Source organism: Anabrus simplex, chromosome 2, assembly GCF_040414725.1.
Source record: "Anabrus simplex isolate iqAnaSimp1 chromosome 2, ASM4041472v1, whole genome shotgun sequence".
In the NCBI taxonomy this organism is placed as follows: Eukaryota; Metazoa; Arthropoda; class Insecta; order Orthoptera; family Tettigoniidae; genus Anabrus; species Anabrus simplex.
Genome location: NC_090266.1, coordinates 1,071,402,187 through 1,071,420,654, shown reverse-complemented (window position 1 = coordinate 1,071,420,654; position 18,468 = coordinate 1,071,402,187). Strand labels below are relative to the sequence as shown.

General features: G+C 39.8%; 1 protein-coding gene across 2 annotated transcripts in view; it reads left to right on the top strand.

Moving 5' to 3' along the window:
• Positions 1–18,468, top strand: part of if (inflated) — a 691,187-nt gene that overhangs the window by 494,270 nt on the left and 178,449 nt on the right. For both annotated transcript variants that reach the window (XM_067142033.2, XM_067142032.2), the window contains exon 5: positions 1,742–1,803. In XM_067142033.2, the coding sequence (XP_066998134.2) occupies positions 1,742–1,803 (62 nt within the window). The remainder of the gene's footprint in view (positions 1–1,741; positions 1,804–18,468) is intronic.

Below are 18,468 nucleotides of genomic sequence, written 5' to 3'. Positions count from 1 at the left end.
TCACCTCATCCCCGACCCCTTTACGTGGAAACCGGACTAAGGGGTAGATATGCGTACTTTTTCATATCGTACTCGTCTCTACTACTGTATACTTCACCGAAAACGCCGTATTACTACTCAAAAACTTACGTTTTTAAACAATCATACCGTTTATTTACAATAAATTCTGACGTTGCTCCATAAGTAGAGCCCTGCGCGGGTATACAAAATAATATCCGCATTCGCGATTGGTTATCCGCACCCGCGAATTGTTATCCGCGTAGATTGTAAATATTTAACTACAGTATATTACACCCAAGGTATAGAAACTGATAGATCTCTTAACATAATACAATAGACTTGACACCTGGCACCAGGACCCTTACAGCCATAGGTTTATGAGAGATTTTCTCTTGCGACAACCACCGACGTATTGACCTGTGTTCCTTCCTTCCACTGATTGCGGGCAGGAGTCAGATAGGCTCAGGTCAAATTTACGGCTTTATGGTCTCAAAGCTCTTTATATATCACCATTCTCCCATACCACTGTCAAGGGTCGCCTAATCACAATCAAAAATAAGAGTATACCTGTGTGAAAATCAAGAAACGTCATTATTTAGAAATTATCAGCAAAATTATCCGCACTGCCATACAGTTAGTATCCGCCAAGACACTAACTTCGCGGATATCCGCATCCGTACAGGGCTCTACCCATAAGGGGCCCTGGGAAAATATTGTCCATGTCACCAATAACATTTGGAAGACAAAGCGTTCGGTTTTATCTATTCATTTAAGTGATATTAAGTTTATATTTGCTTTGTCTGGGTAACTCTGTGTATAATGTGAACAATTTACTGTAAATACTGTATTAACCTGGTTAGATGGTTAGCATCTATGTCGGTGCGACGTAAAGCAGATTTAAAAAAAAGTAAAATGTCACCTGGCCTTAGTCTTCCCAGGATCGATCGATCGATCGACCAATCAATCAATTAATCAATCAATCAATCAATTTTTTCTTGTGAATGTACTTTAGATAAAAGTATTTATGTAATTGAAGTGTGATCATTGTAATTTCAATTATTAAACAGCATCCTTATTCAGATTCTTCCCTCTCCAGCTTTTTTGCCATAAGAATATGAATATAATATATATTTTTCATACGCATTCGTAATTATTTTTAGGGGAAATAAGTTATGAAATAATGATGTTCATTATCACAGCTTCTTCGTAATCACATTATGTGAAATCCACTTAAATTGGTTTTTAATTTTTTTTAAATATTTCATACAATTTGAATTGAACATTACAACTTTAATTTACAAGTATCCGAACATTATAGTGTTCTGTTTATAATGTAGTGCATTATGGTAGTCGAAGGCAGCGGTCGGCCGACCCCAGAAGAGAACCGGAGCCATTACCCCAGCTGTCTAAAATACAGCGCCATGACTGCAGAGTAACGGTTAGCAATATTACCTGCCGTCCTCGGGGGCCCGGTTTCTATTCCTGTTACTACCGAGGTCTGGTATGTAGTCAGAATTGTGCATGCAGCTCACCTCCATTGGGGTGGGCCTGGAAAGAGCTGTACCACCTCGGGATGAAGAAGCGAATTTTCATTATGACGCGCAAGTCACCTATAGGACGTCAACTCAAATGACCGGCACCAGACCTCGCTATTATTATTAGTCTACTGGTTCCTTCATATTGCTTGCTAAATAACTTTTTCTGTATGTTGGTAGAGTTACAGTTAAACATATCTTTACAGGTGAATGGGGCTACCATCGGCAGGGCTCATGCCAAGCGGGGCTTTCAGCTTCCATATCAAAGGTAAGATACCACGAGACTTCTCACTTTGTTTTGATTTCATGTTTGTAGAAAGTTATTATTAGCTCGAAAACTATACATGATGTTTCCTCTGGGAATTAATGAAGATTGTGTTGACCCCTTTAGCTATTTCCAGCCCACAAACAGGAGCTTGGGATTCATTACAAAGGGAGCCTTGTTTAATGACATTCCCCCTTGCTCCTTGATCTTTCCTCAAAGATGGATGTACAGAACTTTGTCGGAGAAATTAACTTTATCATCCTTGAGGTCTCATTTCGTGGATTTTATGAAACCACTCAACTGGTCTTTCTGAAAACATCCTCTGTTGACAAGCCAATGTTTTAGCACAGTGGCTTCTCGCTCCTCCGGACTCCCCGACTCTGCCACGAATTAAGGCCAGTGAAAGGGTCTGAAATGGAGTGTTCTCTATTTAGAAGAGATACTACTCTTCGTCGTTGTAGTAGTGGAATTTTATTCTTTCCAATATTATCCCCAGTTAGTAGCAAATTAAAAATGACTGCAATTTAGAGTCCATTTGGCATCTTCTTTTTAGTTGTCTTTTAGGTTTATTGTCATTGTGGATTTTCAAACATAAAAATTAACCAAAATGACGGAAGGTGTCAGGACTCGGGTCGACAGGTGGAGATATCTACACGGATATAACAGCCTTTCCATCAAAACCCTTACCAGTATTGTGCGGGGAATATAGCCTACACTTGACGCACTACTGTATGTAGTATGTGGAACAATTGTTTTACTCAAGTTCACATTAAATTGAGTTATTTGAATTTCGTGTGCTTCAGCCTAGTGATGCATGGGCTATATGCCTGGCACTTACCATGGCTCCGGGTTAGATTTCCGTCCAGTTGAAGGATTTTGATTTTGATTCTGGACTGAGGGCTGGAACGGGGCGCACTCAGACTCGTTAGACCAACTGGGGAGCTGTTGGTATTAGATACCGTCATGAAAGTCAAGAAGGCCGGGCTGAGTAGCTCAAATGGTAGATGCGCTGACATTCTGAACTCAAGTTGGCGGGTTCGATCCTGGCTTAGTCCGTTGGCATTTAAAGGTGCTCAAGTACGTCAGCCTCGTGTCGGTAGCTTTGCCGGCACCTAAAAATCTCCTGCGGGACAAAATTTCAATACTTTTCGTCTCCGAAAAGACGAGAAGTTTGGAAAAAGTCTACGAATTTCTCGTCCCGTCTGTTGTACTGGTCGAATTACGTGAAGGTGGGTACATTTAATTTTGACTGGACAACGCAATTTGTTATTGCTTACAGCTTTATTTCGTATTTTCATGTTCTCAGGTCTACCGATAACGTTTTTAATACGATACTTGCTGAATCAGTGGCACCAAACATAGAAATATAGTAACCATGCAGCAAGAAACGAGTAAATAATACTTACTGATATTATGGAAGTTCAACTGATCGTGGAGCTCCTCTTAATCTGGAGTGGTTTTTTTTTTGCTAGTTATTTTACGTCGCACCGACACAGATAGGTCTTACGGCGACGATGGGACAGGATAGGGCTAGGAGTGGGAAGGAAGCGGCCGTGGCCTTAATTAAGGTACAGCCCCAGCATTTGCCTGGTGTGAAAATGGGAAACCACGGAAAACCATTTTCAGGGCTGCCGATGGGGTTCGAACCTACTATCTCCCGAATACTGGATACTGGCCGCACTTAAGCGACTGTAGCTATCGAGCTCGGTAATCTGGAGTTTAACATATTTATTACATACATGGGAAGTACAGTAATTAGGTATATAGTGCTAAAGAAGAGATTTGTTGTAATGCAGTTTAATTTTGTTGTCCACAGAATGGTTTTTTTTTTCAATATGATGAAAACTATTTTACGGTAGATTTTTTCCCATATGTCGACTTGGCCGTCCTTGGTGCTGAGTGAATTACTGTAATAGACATATTTTTTTTTTGTGTATGCCGTGTGAAATAGACAAACTTAGCGACACCATCTTGTATTAGAACCAGAACCAAACATGCTCATAACATGGGATCTACCCATTTTATTATTATTATTATTATTATTATTATTATTATTATTATTATTATTATTATGAGACAATTTGTAAACGACACATACTCTTAAAAATGTAAGCCTTTGCTTGAGGCTTACCTTTTAGTTAAAACTGGGCCTAGATTGACCTGATACCAGTTCAACTGGAATTCTTCACTTTGAAATTATTTCGTTTTCCGTTTTCACAGCTTTGAGAAATTCTTTTTCACGGATGGATTTGAGAAATACAACGAATTCTGCACATTTCATTTTGTAGTCCAAATGCACAAAGAGTTCAGCTTTCACCATTACCGTTGCTAGTCTGTTTCATTATTACACATATTTTACATGACAATGAACACGTGTTCTGCAAAATCATTCGATAGTGGCACTGCTAGAATATGTTGGACTGGTGGCAAGAGGTCTGGTGTTTCACTGCTTGTAAAACAAAATCACCCCCTTACATGAAATATTGGAGTCTGTCATTCCTTAACGACAGTCGAGACTTAATTTTAAGCACATATTTCAGAAAAGAGTTCGTCATCTTTTACATTAAACTTGAAATACTCCATCAATTTGCACACAGGTTTGATTTTTTAGAAAGTTTTTATAGTTCAATCGGGTCCTGAACTTGTAAAATAAACGTTAGCTGAGGCCAAACCACTGTTCAAGATAGCTCAATATTCTAGAATACAGGGTAGAAACTATGGAGGTGATTCTGACGGTGATAAGGAAAATAAAGGGAAGATGTATAGTACAATTCACAACCGCTTTTGTACTACAACTGTATGCTGTTGAGAGAGCAATTGGCAGCCAGTCCTGCATTTGATGTCACTACCATTAGTACCTAGTAGCACTCATAACATACATAAGTAAGTATTAATAGTAGGTTTGTACGAGACCTTTCCATAACTCAATCTGCGGGTAAACTGCTGCTGACCGGGCGAGTTGGCTGTGAGCTTGCATCCGGGAGATAGTGGGATCGAATCCCACCGTCGGCAGCCCTGAAGATGGTTTTCCGTGGTTTCCTATTTTCACACAAGGCAAATGCTGCGGTTGTACCGTAATTAAGGCTACGGCCGCTTCCTTCCAACTCCTATCCCATCGTCGCCATAAAACCTATCTATGTCGGTGCGACGTAAAGCAAGTAGCAAAAAAAAAAAAAAAAAAAAAAAAAAACTGCTGATGAGTGCGCCTCGTGTAACAGATTCTGCGCTGGGTAGGGAGCGAAACGACGTCACAGCAGTTGCTTGAAGCGGCTTCTGTCAGCACAAGCTTCACAGCACTTGCCACTAGCAACGCAAGACGACGTGCGTTCTCTTTCAGCGTTGATAAACTGTAAATAATTAGCAAGCAGTAGTAGTGTATTGGACCATACTTCATGGGTACTTACCATAACGTCCGCCTCCGTAGCGTAACGGTTAGCTGCAGCCCTCGGGGCCTCGGGTTCGATTCACGGTATTGCCAGAAATGTAAGAATGGCAGGAGGGCTGGTGTGTGGTTAAAATCGTACATGCAGCTCCCCTCCATTGGCAGTATGTATGAAAAGAGCTGCACCACCTTTGGATGAGCACACGGGTTTGCAATTACTTATCATAACGGCCGTGATGTGTCGTGTCCAGTAAAATGCGCTGCCAGCATCCTGTTTGCCCCCGCATTATGTGTTTGTATTGTTTTCAGTCACATACATGTTTATTGAGGTACCTATCGAATTGGACATGCGAACAGGGGCGCGCAGCTGTGAGCTTGCATTTGGGAGATGGTGGGTTCAAAACCCCACTGTAGGCAGCCCTGAACATAATTTACATTGATTTCCCATTTTCACGTCAGGCAACTGCTGGGGCTGTTTCTTAATCAAGGCCACGGCCGCTTCCTTTCCACTCCTAGCCCTTTCCTATCCTATCGTCGCCATAAGACTTATCTACGTCAGTGCGACGTAAAGTAACTATAAAAAATCGGTTCACTGAAGTCAGACCACTGTCCATGGTACCTCAATATTCTAGAATACAGGGTATAAAGCGAGGAGGTAATTCTGAAGGGGATAGGCCTAAGGGCCGCCTTATCGTCCCTGCAGTCACCTCCCTGCGTTTTGCCATACAGGAGAGATTCGCTCCGTACATTTAATGAACTTTTGTAATAAAATTGTTCTGTTCATACTCGGAAAACTCTTTCTGTTCTCGCAACACCTTGAATCCAGTGAAATAATTTGTTTTCCTGTTTTGCTACAAATATCAATATCAGGAAAATTAATGTAAACCATGAATGTATTTAATGAAAGCTAGGATAACCGGATATTTCCCGTCTGGTCGACTTGTATAACCGGACATGCTGACTTTGATTTGAAGCCTGGATTGCTCGGTCCAAAACCATAGTTAGTAACCCTAAACAAACTACAGACAAACCTTGTTTCGTGTAAACTTTGCTCAGCTACCTCAGAAGTGAACCACAACGGACCATGCCTGTAATAATAATGTCTAAATGTTTCAATTCAATTTTGCCATTGATTTATTAACGAAATGGTTACCTCGTTCGTACCCGATCTAGAAAGCCAAGAATAACGGCCGAAAGGATTCGTCGTGCTGACCACACGATACCTCGTAATCTGCAGGTCTTCGGGCTGAGCAGCGGTCGCTTGGTAGGTCAAGGCCTTTCAAGGGCTGTAGTGCCATGGAGTTTTATCCTCGTTCGTCACTGGATACCTCACTATGCGCCATAATATATGGCTAGGTTATAATTTATTAGACCTTGCGCAAGGATGCTACCTACGTATGGCATGTTTCGAACCGAACAATGATCATTGATCAATAATACCGTTCACATAAAATACCTAATACCTGCGTGTATAAATGGCGCTGAGAAAGAACGTGGAGAACAGTGCAACATGGAAGGATATTCCAGCTCCTTTATATTCAATATTTACGGAATGAATAAATTTACATATTTTTAAGTGTTACTGGAAAATAAATAGACGTAAAAACACACAACATATGTGTCACTGAAAACAATTCAAACACATAATGCGGGGGCAAACAGGATGCTGGCAGCGCATTCTACTGGACACGACACATCACGGCCGTTATGATTCACTTGCATGCTCGGCTGTAAATCGTCTTGACAGAGGCCGAAGAGCCGGCGCCATGTTGGAGCGCCTAGGACACATGTCACAACAGCCCACAGCCTTGCTACTGACATCTACAAGGCGGTGTATGCTCTGTATGTATATGTGCCGTCGCCATCGGAGTGGAAACCGAGAGCAAAGGTGATGGAGAATAGCTGGATCGTAACAGCACAAAGCAACGCGTAGTTAATGGGGGAATTAGGAGGATAAAGAACAGATAGATGTAAACTTAAAATGCATAATTGTGAGAACAACATAGCCTACTGCTTCCAGAAAAGTAAAAGAATTGTCCCCTAGATTTTCAATATCTTTGATTTAGACATAGTCTTCCTCGAAATAAGTGATGTTTCGAATAATCCAGGAACATACGTAAGCAGGCAAGCATATCGTTTTAGGGGACTGATAACCTTGTGATTATAAGCCACGAGGCCTACAGTGTGTGCAGAATCTGAATCACGTGTTCGTTATGTTTCGTTACAAAAATTCCACGAGCATTGTCTGGGGTTCGAACGGCAGCTGTCTTGGTGAGTAGATACTGATCATGACTCATAGTAACAAAACTAAACCAAACTCCATGGCGTAACAGCCCCGAAGGGCCTTGGCCTACCAAGCGACCGATGTTCAGCCCGAAGGCCTGCAAATTGAGGTGTTGTGTGGTCAACACGACGAATCCTCTCGGCCGGTACTCTTGGATTTCTAGACCGGGACCGCCATCTAACCATCAGATAGCTCCTCAGTTGTAATCACGTAGGCTGGGTGGACCTCATACCAGCCCTCAGATCCAGGTAAAAATCCCTGACCTGACCGGGAATCGGACCCGGGGCCTCCGGTAATAAGCAGGCACGCTACACCTACACCGCGAGGCCGGCTCTAGTAACAAAAAAGGAAAGAATAATAACAAGCAGGTACTACTCCTAGGATTAATACCTGTTGCCTCATTGAGCAAATATTTTTAATAATGTGTCGTTATTCTTATTTTATTCTCTTTAATTATGTGCTTCCTGTAAGCCAAAACATTCCCCTTAGATAAGCACTGTACGTAAGCAGATCCGTATTGTACAGGTTACATGAGAGTATTTCTTATTGTGATTTACCTCCCCCGTCCTCCCGCACAAAATCCATTGAGCAGTTCGCATGCGCTATTTCCAGACAGAGAAATTGCCCCAAAATATTTAATGGAAGAGGCTGGAACTAGCGGAAAGAATGAGCGTTATTTTCCAAAACAATGCTTGATCACGCATGTCCTTTCCCACCCAAAGATGTTGAACGTGATTGATTGCGATATCCTGCAAATTTGCTGCACAACGTCCTTTTGCTTCGGTCTGTGCAGAATTCTTTCAAGTGAAAATCTCAGAAATAGTTAGGTGGGCTACTTCTTCGCCTTCAAGTCGATTGTTTGCGGATGGAAATGCCTCAAAGACAGCAAAAGTCACAGATGAATTTTAATTTTTTTTAAAATTTATAGGCCCTACAATTTACTTACTACCGAAGAAAATCACGATAATTTTCCGGACATTTTTGTCAATGTCTTCACATATCAGCAGTCTAACCTATGATAGTGTAGAAGTAGACATGAACTTCTGCTACGCTTGGCTCGGAACGATTATTTTACAACCCAACACACTTGATTCGGACTTCTCACATTCGACCTGACGTACTGAATTGACAAGCGCATCTTGGTTTACTTGTGATGCAACATTGATACAAGCTATTACGTGTTCTCTATATGCAGGTTGTTCACGTACGCATCATCCCAAGGCTAGAAAATGTTATTTTTTTTTCATACACATTCTACGGCACTAACGCGATTCATAATAACGATTTCTTGAGCGAGTCAAAACTGTTAGTAGTACGTTCCCAATAGGTCTGTGTGTGTTACTCTTGGCACCAGTCATATATACAGACATATTCTGAGCAGAAGCGTTATATTTAGTAGTGGAAATAGCACACAACACTTCGACAGGACGAGGTTCTCATCCTTGCTTCGTGCAGTGCGAAAATAGTTAGCACATTGTAGTATTTTGTAAAGCTAGTAGTTCTGTATTCTGTAATGGCCAAACAGTATGTCATCACGCTGATCATCTGGCACTCTAATACCTGCTAGTCATCTGACTATGCAGAAGTTGTCTTGACATGTGCCTCAGATTTATTTCGTTGTACATTTTGCACTATCCTGCACTTCTCTCCGACGCTACGGTTTGGATACTTCACAGTTACAACGTTTCCTTCCTTGAGGTTTTATTCTTTTGAGCGCGGCATATTTTAAACCTTCCAATAAACGCATTTCAGAATTATAACTATTTTTTTATTTCGTGTCGGTTATGGAAATCACAAGAAGGAATCGGCAGTTATTTCTTAAGCCGAATAATAATGATAAATCTAAAGTAACACCGTTCTCATGGGATGTTTCAAAAGTAGCTCATTGAATATACTTGTTTACAGGTTTTGGAACACACTGTCAGAAAACATGTGAGTTAAAAGTCTGATCTTCGGTTTTTGTTGCAAACCATGTAATTTTGTCAAATGGATGGAGCTATATGTATATATTTTTAACGTCTTAAAAATGCAATAACTTTGCATGTGATGAAGAAAAGTATGCAACTTGATATTTCAGTAGCTCATGTAACTTACTGTCAGGAAAGTAACAGTCATTCTGTCACTCTCTGTGTTTTTGACATTTGAGAAGAATTGGAGGTCCTTTGAACAGAACTGTGTAATCTAAATGTGCGTAACTAGCAGAATATATAAAATGTTACTTTCATTGAGCTAATTTTGAAACGCCTTGTACGAAATTATGCAGTGTTACTTTACTACCCATTTTTCATTATTATTTAGCGCAGAAAGAATTGCCCATTGCATGCAATGTTCTTTATAACCGACTGGTAAATGGAAGTACATGATTTAGAATTTTGAAATGTAACCTACGTATTCAAAGGTGCAAAATGTACCATGCTCACATTTTTCAATATCTTTAAGGGGCTAGGGTCACTGTAGTCATCAGTCTCATTAAATGGACATCAAAACTTACATGAAGACTTCAACTTAAAAATTAGGCATCTGTCAACATTGTTCGTAACAGAACACACAGAAATAAAATCATGAGGAACTCTTTTTACAGTTACTCTGTCATAGCTGGTGCTCTGGTAGTGCCTAAAATGAAGTTAGAAAATTATGTCTGGTAAAATTCATAACGGACTGAGACTAACTATCGTCTACTGGGCCTCCCTCTCCTTCTCTTACCCTCTATGGTTTAGTCCATTACTTTTCTAGTAACTTAGTCTTTCATTCCCCTCCATCATCAAAGCGGATTTACATGCACTGTTTCATCCATGGAGTAAGTTCATTCCTTAATTATCCTTCATATTTTCATTACGGGAGCCCTCCTACCATTCTACCGTTCTTACCTAATTTACTTGCTTGTATTATTATTATTATTATTATTATTATTATTATTATTATTATTATTATTATTATTATTATTTCCTTGTATGCAGTTTATTTTGGATATAAACGAAGGTATAAATTCACAGTTTGTAATTTTCCTATTTATGAATTACGTTGCTTTGTTGAAGTTAGTAAAACATATTCCGTGGTTTCCAATTTTCACACGAGGCAAATGCTGGGGTTGTACCTTATTAAGGCCACGACCGCTACCTTCCCAATCCTAGCCATTTCCCATCCCGTATGTGTCAGTATTTAACACCGCACTTTTCACGATCAGCAGGACACTGCGAGCGGTGTAATGTTATAACTCGCAGATAGTTATTTCCTTCCCCTCAACTGCTCAGTTGCTTGGTCTGTTTTGTTTCTCCCGAGCCATACAGGTACTCTGACGTCGCAAATCAGGGCGTTGGTTGAGCCCGGTCTAGGAACTGAATCTGCCATGCAAGTATTTATATGCGTGTGACGTGCATGCGAGAAAATCTATATCCAGGGTAAACCTGCCCACTTTCATGATACTAAGGGTTCATGATAAAATATAGTTTATTTCTTTCAGGTTTCAGTTTTCTTCTTTTCATGTTTCAAACAACTTGTACCTATATGACTTTCTGTAGATAAGCCTGCCTTATTTGCACTTTCAGACGCAGTTCACCTTGGTAGTCCATTTGGAAGATATGCCTTGGATGTAGGATCAATGGCTCTACTTGAAATCGTTTTCTGTTGACCGTGAATTTTAGGCATTTGAAAAATCGCAACTTTGGTACGCCGCTTTTCCTCTAAAATCTTCTGAAATGTTGCCTGAAGACTTCTAGCATCAAACCTAATATTGTATTTCTTTTAGGCGTGTGAACTTCGAGATCCCCCTCTTCCTACTTCTTTTCCGAAGGCGCCCTACACAGAGCTATTTTTTAAATCTTAGGTACATACAAAATAAGAAAATTCGTCATTAATAACAGGATCATCCCGAGAATCATGCATAGCATGTAGATAGTCAAAATTTGTATGTTAAACGTATGAGAAAAGATAGTCACTTTGTTTTGTCCTTGTGGCAGCCTATGCCCATCACATATTCGGCAGTCTACAGAACCGTTATGATCAACGTGTGAGACGCGAGGCTGCACATTTTGAACACATGCTCTACCAACACAGTTGCACCTTGCATGTTATAATGACGTATCTTGATGTTCGGAGCATGTTTGTAATTTCAGTATTAATAATAATAATAATAATCATAATCATAATGTTATTTGCTTTACGTCCCACTAACTACTTTTACGGTTTTAAGAGACGACGAGGTACCGGAATTGTGCCTCGCAGGAGTTCTTTTACGTACCAGTAAATTTACTGACACAAGGCTGATGTATATGAGCACCTTCAAATACCACCGGACTGAGCCAGGTTCGAACCTGCCAAGTTGGGGCCAGAAGGCCAGCGCCTCAACCGCCTGAGCCACTCAGCCCGGCAATTTCAGTATTCATTGTTTTGCCGCGTACTGTGTTTTATTGACGAAAGAACATTATCGCTCAAAAAAATTCAAACAACTGCAGCTAGGGGGACGGTCGAAATAAATTGGAGCAGGTTTTAACAGTAATGACATTGTTAATGAACACCGAATTTCAGTCCAATTTTTCCAGATATGTTCGGAAAGGATATAACTTCGTTGCTCAATAAGTGTTTTGGTATTCGGATTCCAATCTTGAATGATTTTGACTCAGTAACACGGCAGTTTGATGAAGCTCCGTGGTGGTTATCTCACTCATTCCATGAACCTGGGCGCCATTCCAGTCCTAGTGATACAGTAATTCGTCACACACAAAAAATGATGTCTTAAAAACTGAGCAACAATTAACATCTTAGTAGAGAGTTAATAAGCAGTTCTAATTACAAAGTGATGATAGAACACAATGTGCGTGTGTGTTGCGCGTATTGTCATTATATACAGAACAAGAACAAAACGATGCTATTTGCTCGGGGCGTCTTTTGCCCCTACTTGCACCATATGTGAGGAACCTGCGTGTATTTTGTAAATGGCGGAAGTGTAAAGTGCTGAATGTGAGGAAAGGAACGTTGAGGACGAACCAAACACCCAGTCCCCAGGACTGGGATATTAATCATTAACAATTAAAAACCCCTGACCCGGCCGGGAATCAAACCCGGGGCCGCTGGGTGGCAGGCGGACGCGTTGCCCCCTACACCGCGGGGCCGGACAAGGGGTATATTACTGTACTCTATGTATTCAGGGATGGGCATCTGCCATTTGTGTTACATGTATGACTGCACTGTATTTTCATTGTAACATATTAACGTACTGTGGTGTAACGGTTCAAATCCCGTTACAAGATGATATCTGTATTTTTATCATTTTATCTGTATTATTATTATTATTATTATTATTAATATTATTATTATTATGTCCGTATTTTTATGTTATCTGTGATATTGTTACTATTATTGTAATTATCCGTTTTATTCAATTCGATTTTGCAATTGCCTGTTGCTTGCAAGATTGTACTTAGATGTATGCATATATACGTATGTGTAGAATACCACTCAATACCTGTACAGTGAGAATTGTTGTATATATCAGAGATTGGAAGTGACGTTGTTATATTGCGATACCACTGGCGATTCTGCCAAGTCATCGCCACTTCATGGCTACGGCATCGTATTTATTTAGATATGCGCTCAGAGAGTCAGCCGCCTCCGGGCTATTTCACCACTGTATGTAATATCTGTTGCGTAGGTGGGAGTATGTCATTGTTATTTCTGGAGATTACGTAGCTGTGTCAACCAACGTCTATAAAAGGTGGGTGCATATTGTAGCGTCAGTCATTAGTTATACGGATGCAGTACAGTGAAGAAGTCTACTAGATCAAGAGGCCTTAGTTGGTCAGTGAACGAGTGTGAACGAGAGATGGTGAAGACTCAGTGAGCCATTATTGGTCATTGAGAGAGTGAGACCAAATGGTTGGTCCGTCACTTAGTGGAAGACACGGACGCAAGGGCTTACCATGAAGTCAGAGAGGACAACCCAGGACCTACCAAGAGGTAATACCATATTGACTTACAAAGAAGTCAGATGAGATGGAGAAGAAGCAGTCACAAGGATGTATCACCAAGTTAGGCGTGACACATCTACAGTAAACACCAGATCAAAGGAATACGTCGTAATTACACTAAAGTGTTGAAGGTACAGTCAAGTGAATAAGTGAGGGAAATATTTCGTATAAATTGTTAAATGTCCGGTCAAGAAGAATTCAAATTCATGCCTAGTTTCTTTCAGTTGCAATGTCATAATTTCACATTCTCATCTGTTTTATCGCAACAAGACTCACTATTTTTTGATATATTATTTAAAGAATATATATTGTTCTATCAAACGAATTCATAGTTTTATTTCAATGAAAGTAAAATATCTTAACCTCAAAATTAATGGGGAAACCGAACGCCAATCTCCTTTTCCCAGAACTTATATGGTATGTTGTCAAAAGTAAGCTTATTACCCCACACCCTAGAGATAGTCAAGAGTCTCATTCTATTATTGCTGCACTGAGTGGCAGCTGGCGCCCTTCAAATAACGTATGTGTAAGTAAGCAGGTAACTAGTAAGTGTGAGTACCAGGTTCGACGAGTGTGTATTTTATTTAATGAATGTTAATTTTCATAATTTCCATTTTAAATGCAGATATTCAGATTTTTCAAGTAAAATGCAGATTTATATGTTTGTAAAGTTAGTCAGCAAGTTAGGAAGGTTACAGTGGTGAAAAAACAGTTAATACGTACATTGAATATTAGTTAGTATCCTATGTTATTCTAGACTCGGCAATGCTACAGGTGAAGCGTGCTGCTTACGAAGATTTACCCTTTAGCAGGCTATCTGTGCTTAACCATCTGTTAGGTCATAAAACTGGGCCATAATCTGTCGATTGTTCCTGTCTGCCATGTATGTGTTTCCTCTTTTGTTTTTCAATGTCCATTCGTTGTAAATTTTAATGAATTTGTGAGCTAGGTAGGCTGTCTACCTGAAATAACAACCCTGTAAACCATTCATGAGTCACCAGAGCTTGCAAGACACCTGATGTAGAAATTTAAAACATGATGCCTACGTAGTATTTATTTTATTTTATTTTATTTTATTTTATTTTATTTAAAGGCTAGTGTCGTAATTATAACTGAATCATCTCATATGTTAAAACTCGTATATTACAACGTGACAAATAACTTAATAAACGTACAATACTTGTACTACTTGCATGGTTTCAGCTACCGTGTTGCAGGCAGACCTTCTGAGGTGATAAGGGCCGGGTTTTGTGGGTGGGTTGATTAGGCTTTAGGCTAGGGGCTTGCACAAATATATATATATTTAAAAGTTAAAAGCGTTCTAAGTTAACTACATTAATTATCAATAATAATGAGCTTGAATACACAAGTTCTCTAGTTGGCGCATTTCATGTTCTCAACCTCAAGATTAATAATAAGAATAATAATGCTATTTGCTTTACGTACCACTAACTACTTTTTACGGTCTTCGGAGACGCCGAGGTGCCGGAATTTAGTCCCGCAGAAGTTCTTTTACGTGCCAGTAAATCTACCGACACGAGGCTGACGTATTTTAGCACCTTCAAATACCATCGGACTGAGCCAGGATCGAACCTGTCAAGTTGGGGTCAGAAGGCCAGCGCCTCAACCGTCTGAGCCACTCAGCCCGGCAACCTCAAGATTATCATGCATTGAGAAGGAATTCACAATTAATGCAAGTTAATTGAATTCTACGTTTTAATGTAGGAAAGTCATTCAAAATCAGGATATGTAAAGGTATCAAGTTAATAAATCAGGATACGTAAAGGTCTCAAGTTAATAGACGATATTTTAATGTTTAGTCTTAAGAATCACACTGAATACAGTATATCACAAAGTTTGTCAGTAGCGCGTTTTATAAATAACATTTTCCTCATTACACTAATAATGAATTATTATTTTTCTATGTCATTATAATATCTGCCAACGTACAAGGACAATTCAAATACTGCACAGACCTAACCTCATCGATAAACTGTTCGCAATTAAGTATTCATGAACGGTTAGCAGAATCACATTTTACTCACATTTCAAACAAATCGTCTTCACTGTTTTAGCATTATGTTTTGTTACAATCTGAAGATGATTCGGCCAAAAATTTAAGCCATTTCTGAGTTTTTAAAAAAAGAGCATGGTCACGATATATATCATACAGAAGACGCGGTCATTCAGGTGAACTGAGTACCAGTTGTGCTGCTGTCCTGCAAAGAAGTGCAACTCTACTGGACAATTCTTGCGGTTGAGTAAATTTTGTCGGATGGACGTAAAATGTTCCACTAGACGTGTTCAACTTGCCAACAGTTAAGGCATGGAGTGTCTGCCACTCAAAAATTAGCTTTCTCGGTCGGGATCGAAGCCATAGCCTTAACATATTAAGTTATATCTGATCCACAGATGTAGCAAACAGACAAGGAATTTCCATCAACCTTTTAATACACTTGAAATGTGAATCGCGAGAGAATGTCTATGCTTGGTTCATGGGCGTTTGCTTTCTTCTAGGCTCTAATAAGAAGTCCGAAAAGCTATAAATATTGCTCTGATAGGACTTATCAAAATGGCAATTTATTTTCTGACAAAGAGACTTTGAAACACATCAGAGAATCAGTTTTGCAATTGAAGAGATCAAGTTGAAGTTAAGAGGGATCCATGTTCTCTTTGATGCTGAATAGGCTCAGGCAACTTCGGATTTGTCTCTTCAGAAGGGAGCATCTAATGTCCAAACTTCTAAAGATTCCGAGGCTCGGGCTTCCCTTTAAATCTCTTAGCTATTGAAAAGACGTTGAACAGATACAGACTACTTTAGCGATCGTGATCTTATTTAATCCAGGGACAGTTTTTAGTGAGTGTTGTTATTTATTTTAAATTCGTTCTACAACGAATTAATAGATTAATACCTAGGGTTCTGATATACAGCGTTGTCAAACCAATGAAGCAAATATCTGCTATCATCATCTCATAATTCTCCTATTACCGAAACAATTCTGCTACTTCCTACTAGTTCACTAAAAATTAGATAATTAACCATTTATATGAAATATCTGAAGTAAATTAATAAATGAAGACTGACTCAATGAAATGAAAATTAAACACACTACACACAAGCTCTCGAACGTCTCTGAACACTTTCACACCTGGTGCACTAACGAGTGGAACCGCATGGGGTCAGAAGACAGACAACAGATATTTCTCTTTTGAATCTAGGATGGGAAGGAATTAAACATATATTACTTACCGTCGAACTGTGTGTTTTAGTTGGTACTTAGAATACTCTTCATAGACTGCCTCCCTCCTTAGCTGCTGCAATACCGTTCGTGAAAAGTAGGACACACACGGTGGTTGCTGTTTCATTACGGGCGATGCATAAAGGTATAATGTAACATAAAAACGTTCCAGTACGTCAAACACACAAACATTTCAATATAAATGATAAAACTATAAGCATACCTGTAAAAAAAAAAAGACTATTATACAAAGAATGACATGTTTCGTTCTACAAGAACATCCTCAGATTCTATCAAATCACTTGTCAATGATAGAGAGTTTGTTAATACTTGTTCATATTATCACCTAACCGTCTGTCATTGACAAGTTCACGCAACGTAAATAATATTGCACATACTATCTGCGCACTTTTTAGCGATAGATTTGTGTACGGGTTTGAGGAGTAAGGAGGGAGCACTTCCGGTTTCCTTAGTTCTGCCAACGGAATGGAAATGAAATCTGAATTGAATCGATAATATGATCGATCGATATGAATTTTCTAAACCTTTGTTATTTTAAGCCAACAACTGTGTCACACACACATTATATAACATTTCTCGATGCGAATCTTATTCCTAGAGTGAATTCTATAGTTTGGCTTTGCTGTGTAAATAACAGTACTAGTACGTAAAGTGTACGCCAGATCTCGCACAGCGATGCATAAGCGATTCATAGTTTGTGTTTCAAAGATTGCCAGTACGAATCTCGAAGATTGTCCAGGTCGACCGCTTCAGCACTAGGGTGTAAATCTATCGCTAAAAAGTGCGCAGATAGTATACGCACGATTGAAATTATTTGAAAGAATCTGAGGATGTTCTTGTAGAACGAAATATGTCATTCTTTGTATAATAGTGTTTCTTTACAGGTACGTTTATAGTGTTATAATTTATATTGATATTTTTGTGTGTTTGACAGACTGGAAATTTTTTGTTACATTTTACTAAGTCGACACTGGAATGTATGGCTTCCTTCTTAACATAGCATAAATGTATTGCAAAGGTCATTTCCGTTCCTTTAAAACTAAATTGTTACGAAAAGTTGACTCAAACTAAAAAGAACGCGTTCTCTTTAGAATGTAAAGAAAAGAAGACATTGAATAGGTATTTTTCGACGACTGTGTCTGAAATATGAAATTCTGCTCCATACAGTCTGCTGTCTGATCCATCACCTCAATTCTGCTATGCACAGCAGAATTCTGCTACGGTTGACAACTCTGGATAGATGGAGGTTTTTTTAGCGCATGGCTTTTAGTGTTAGGAGTGTCAGAGAACATGTTCCATTCGACAGTTCTGTAGTTGATTTTTTGCCGATACACCCCATGGAGGTAAGCTGCATGTACCGCTGTGAGAGGGTGTCTGTGCGTATAGGAATGGCTGTAGCCTTGAGAGAGGCACTGCCACCGAGCTTAAGTGCGGCCAGTATCCAGTATTCGGGAGATAGTAGGTTCGAACCCCACTGTCGGCAGCCCTGAAAATGGTTTTCCGTGGTTTCCCATTTTCACTCCAGGCAAATGCTGGGGCTGTACCTTCATTAAGGCCACGGCAGCTTCCTTCCCACTCCTAGCCCTTTCCTGTCCCATCGTCGCCGTAAGACCTATCTGTGTCGGTGCGACGTAAAACAACTAGCAAAAAAAGAAAGAGGCACTGCCCTGGAGTTGAAATGGGAAACCTCGGTAAATCATTTCATCTCCCATCTCCCGAGTGCAGAGCTAACAAACACAACTGGCCGTGCTGCAACGTACTGGGCTAACCTGCTCGGTA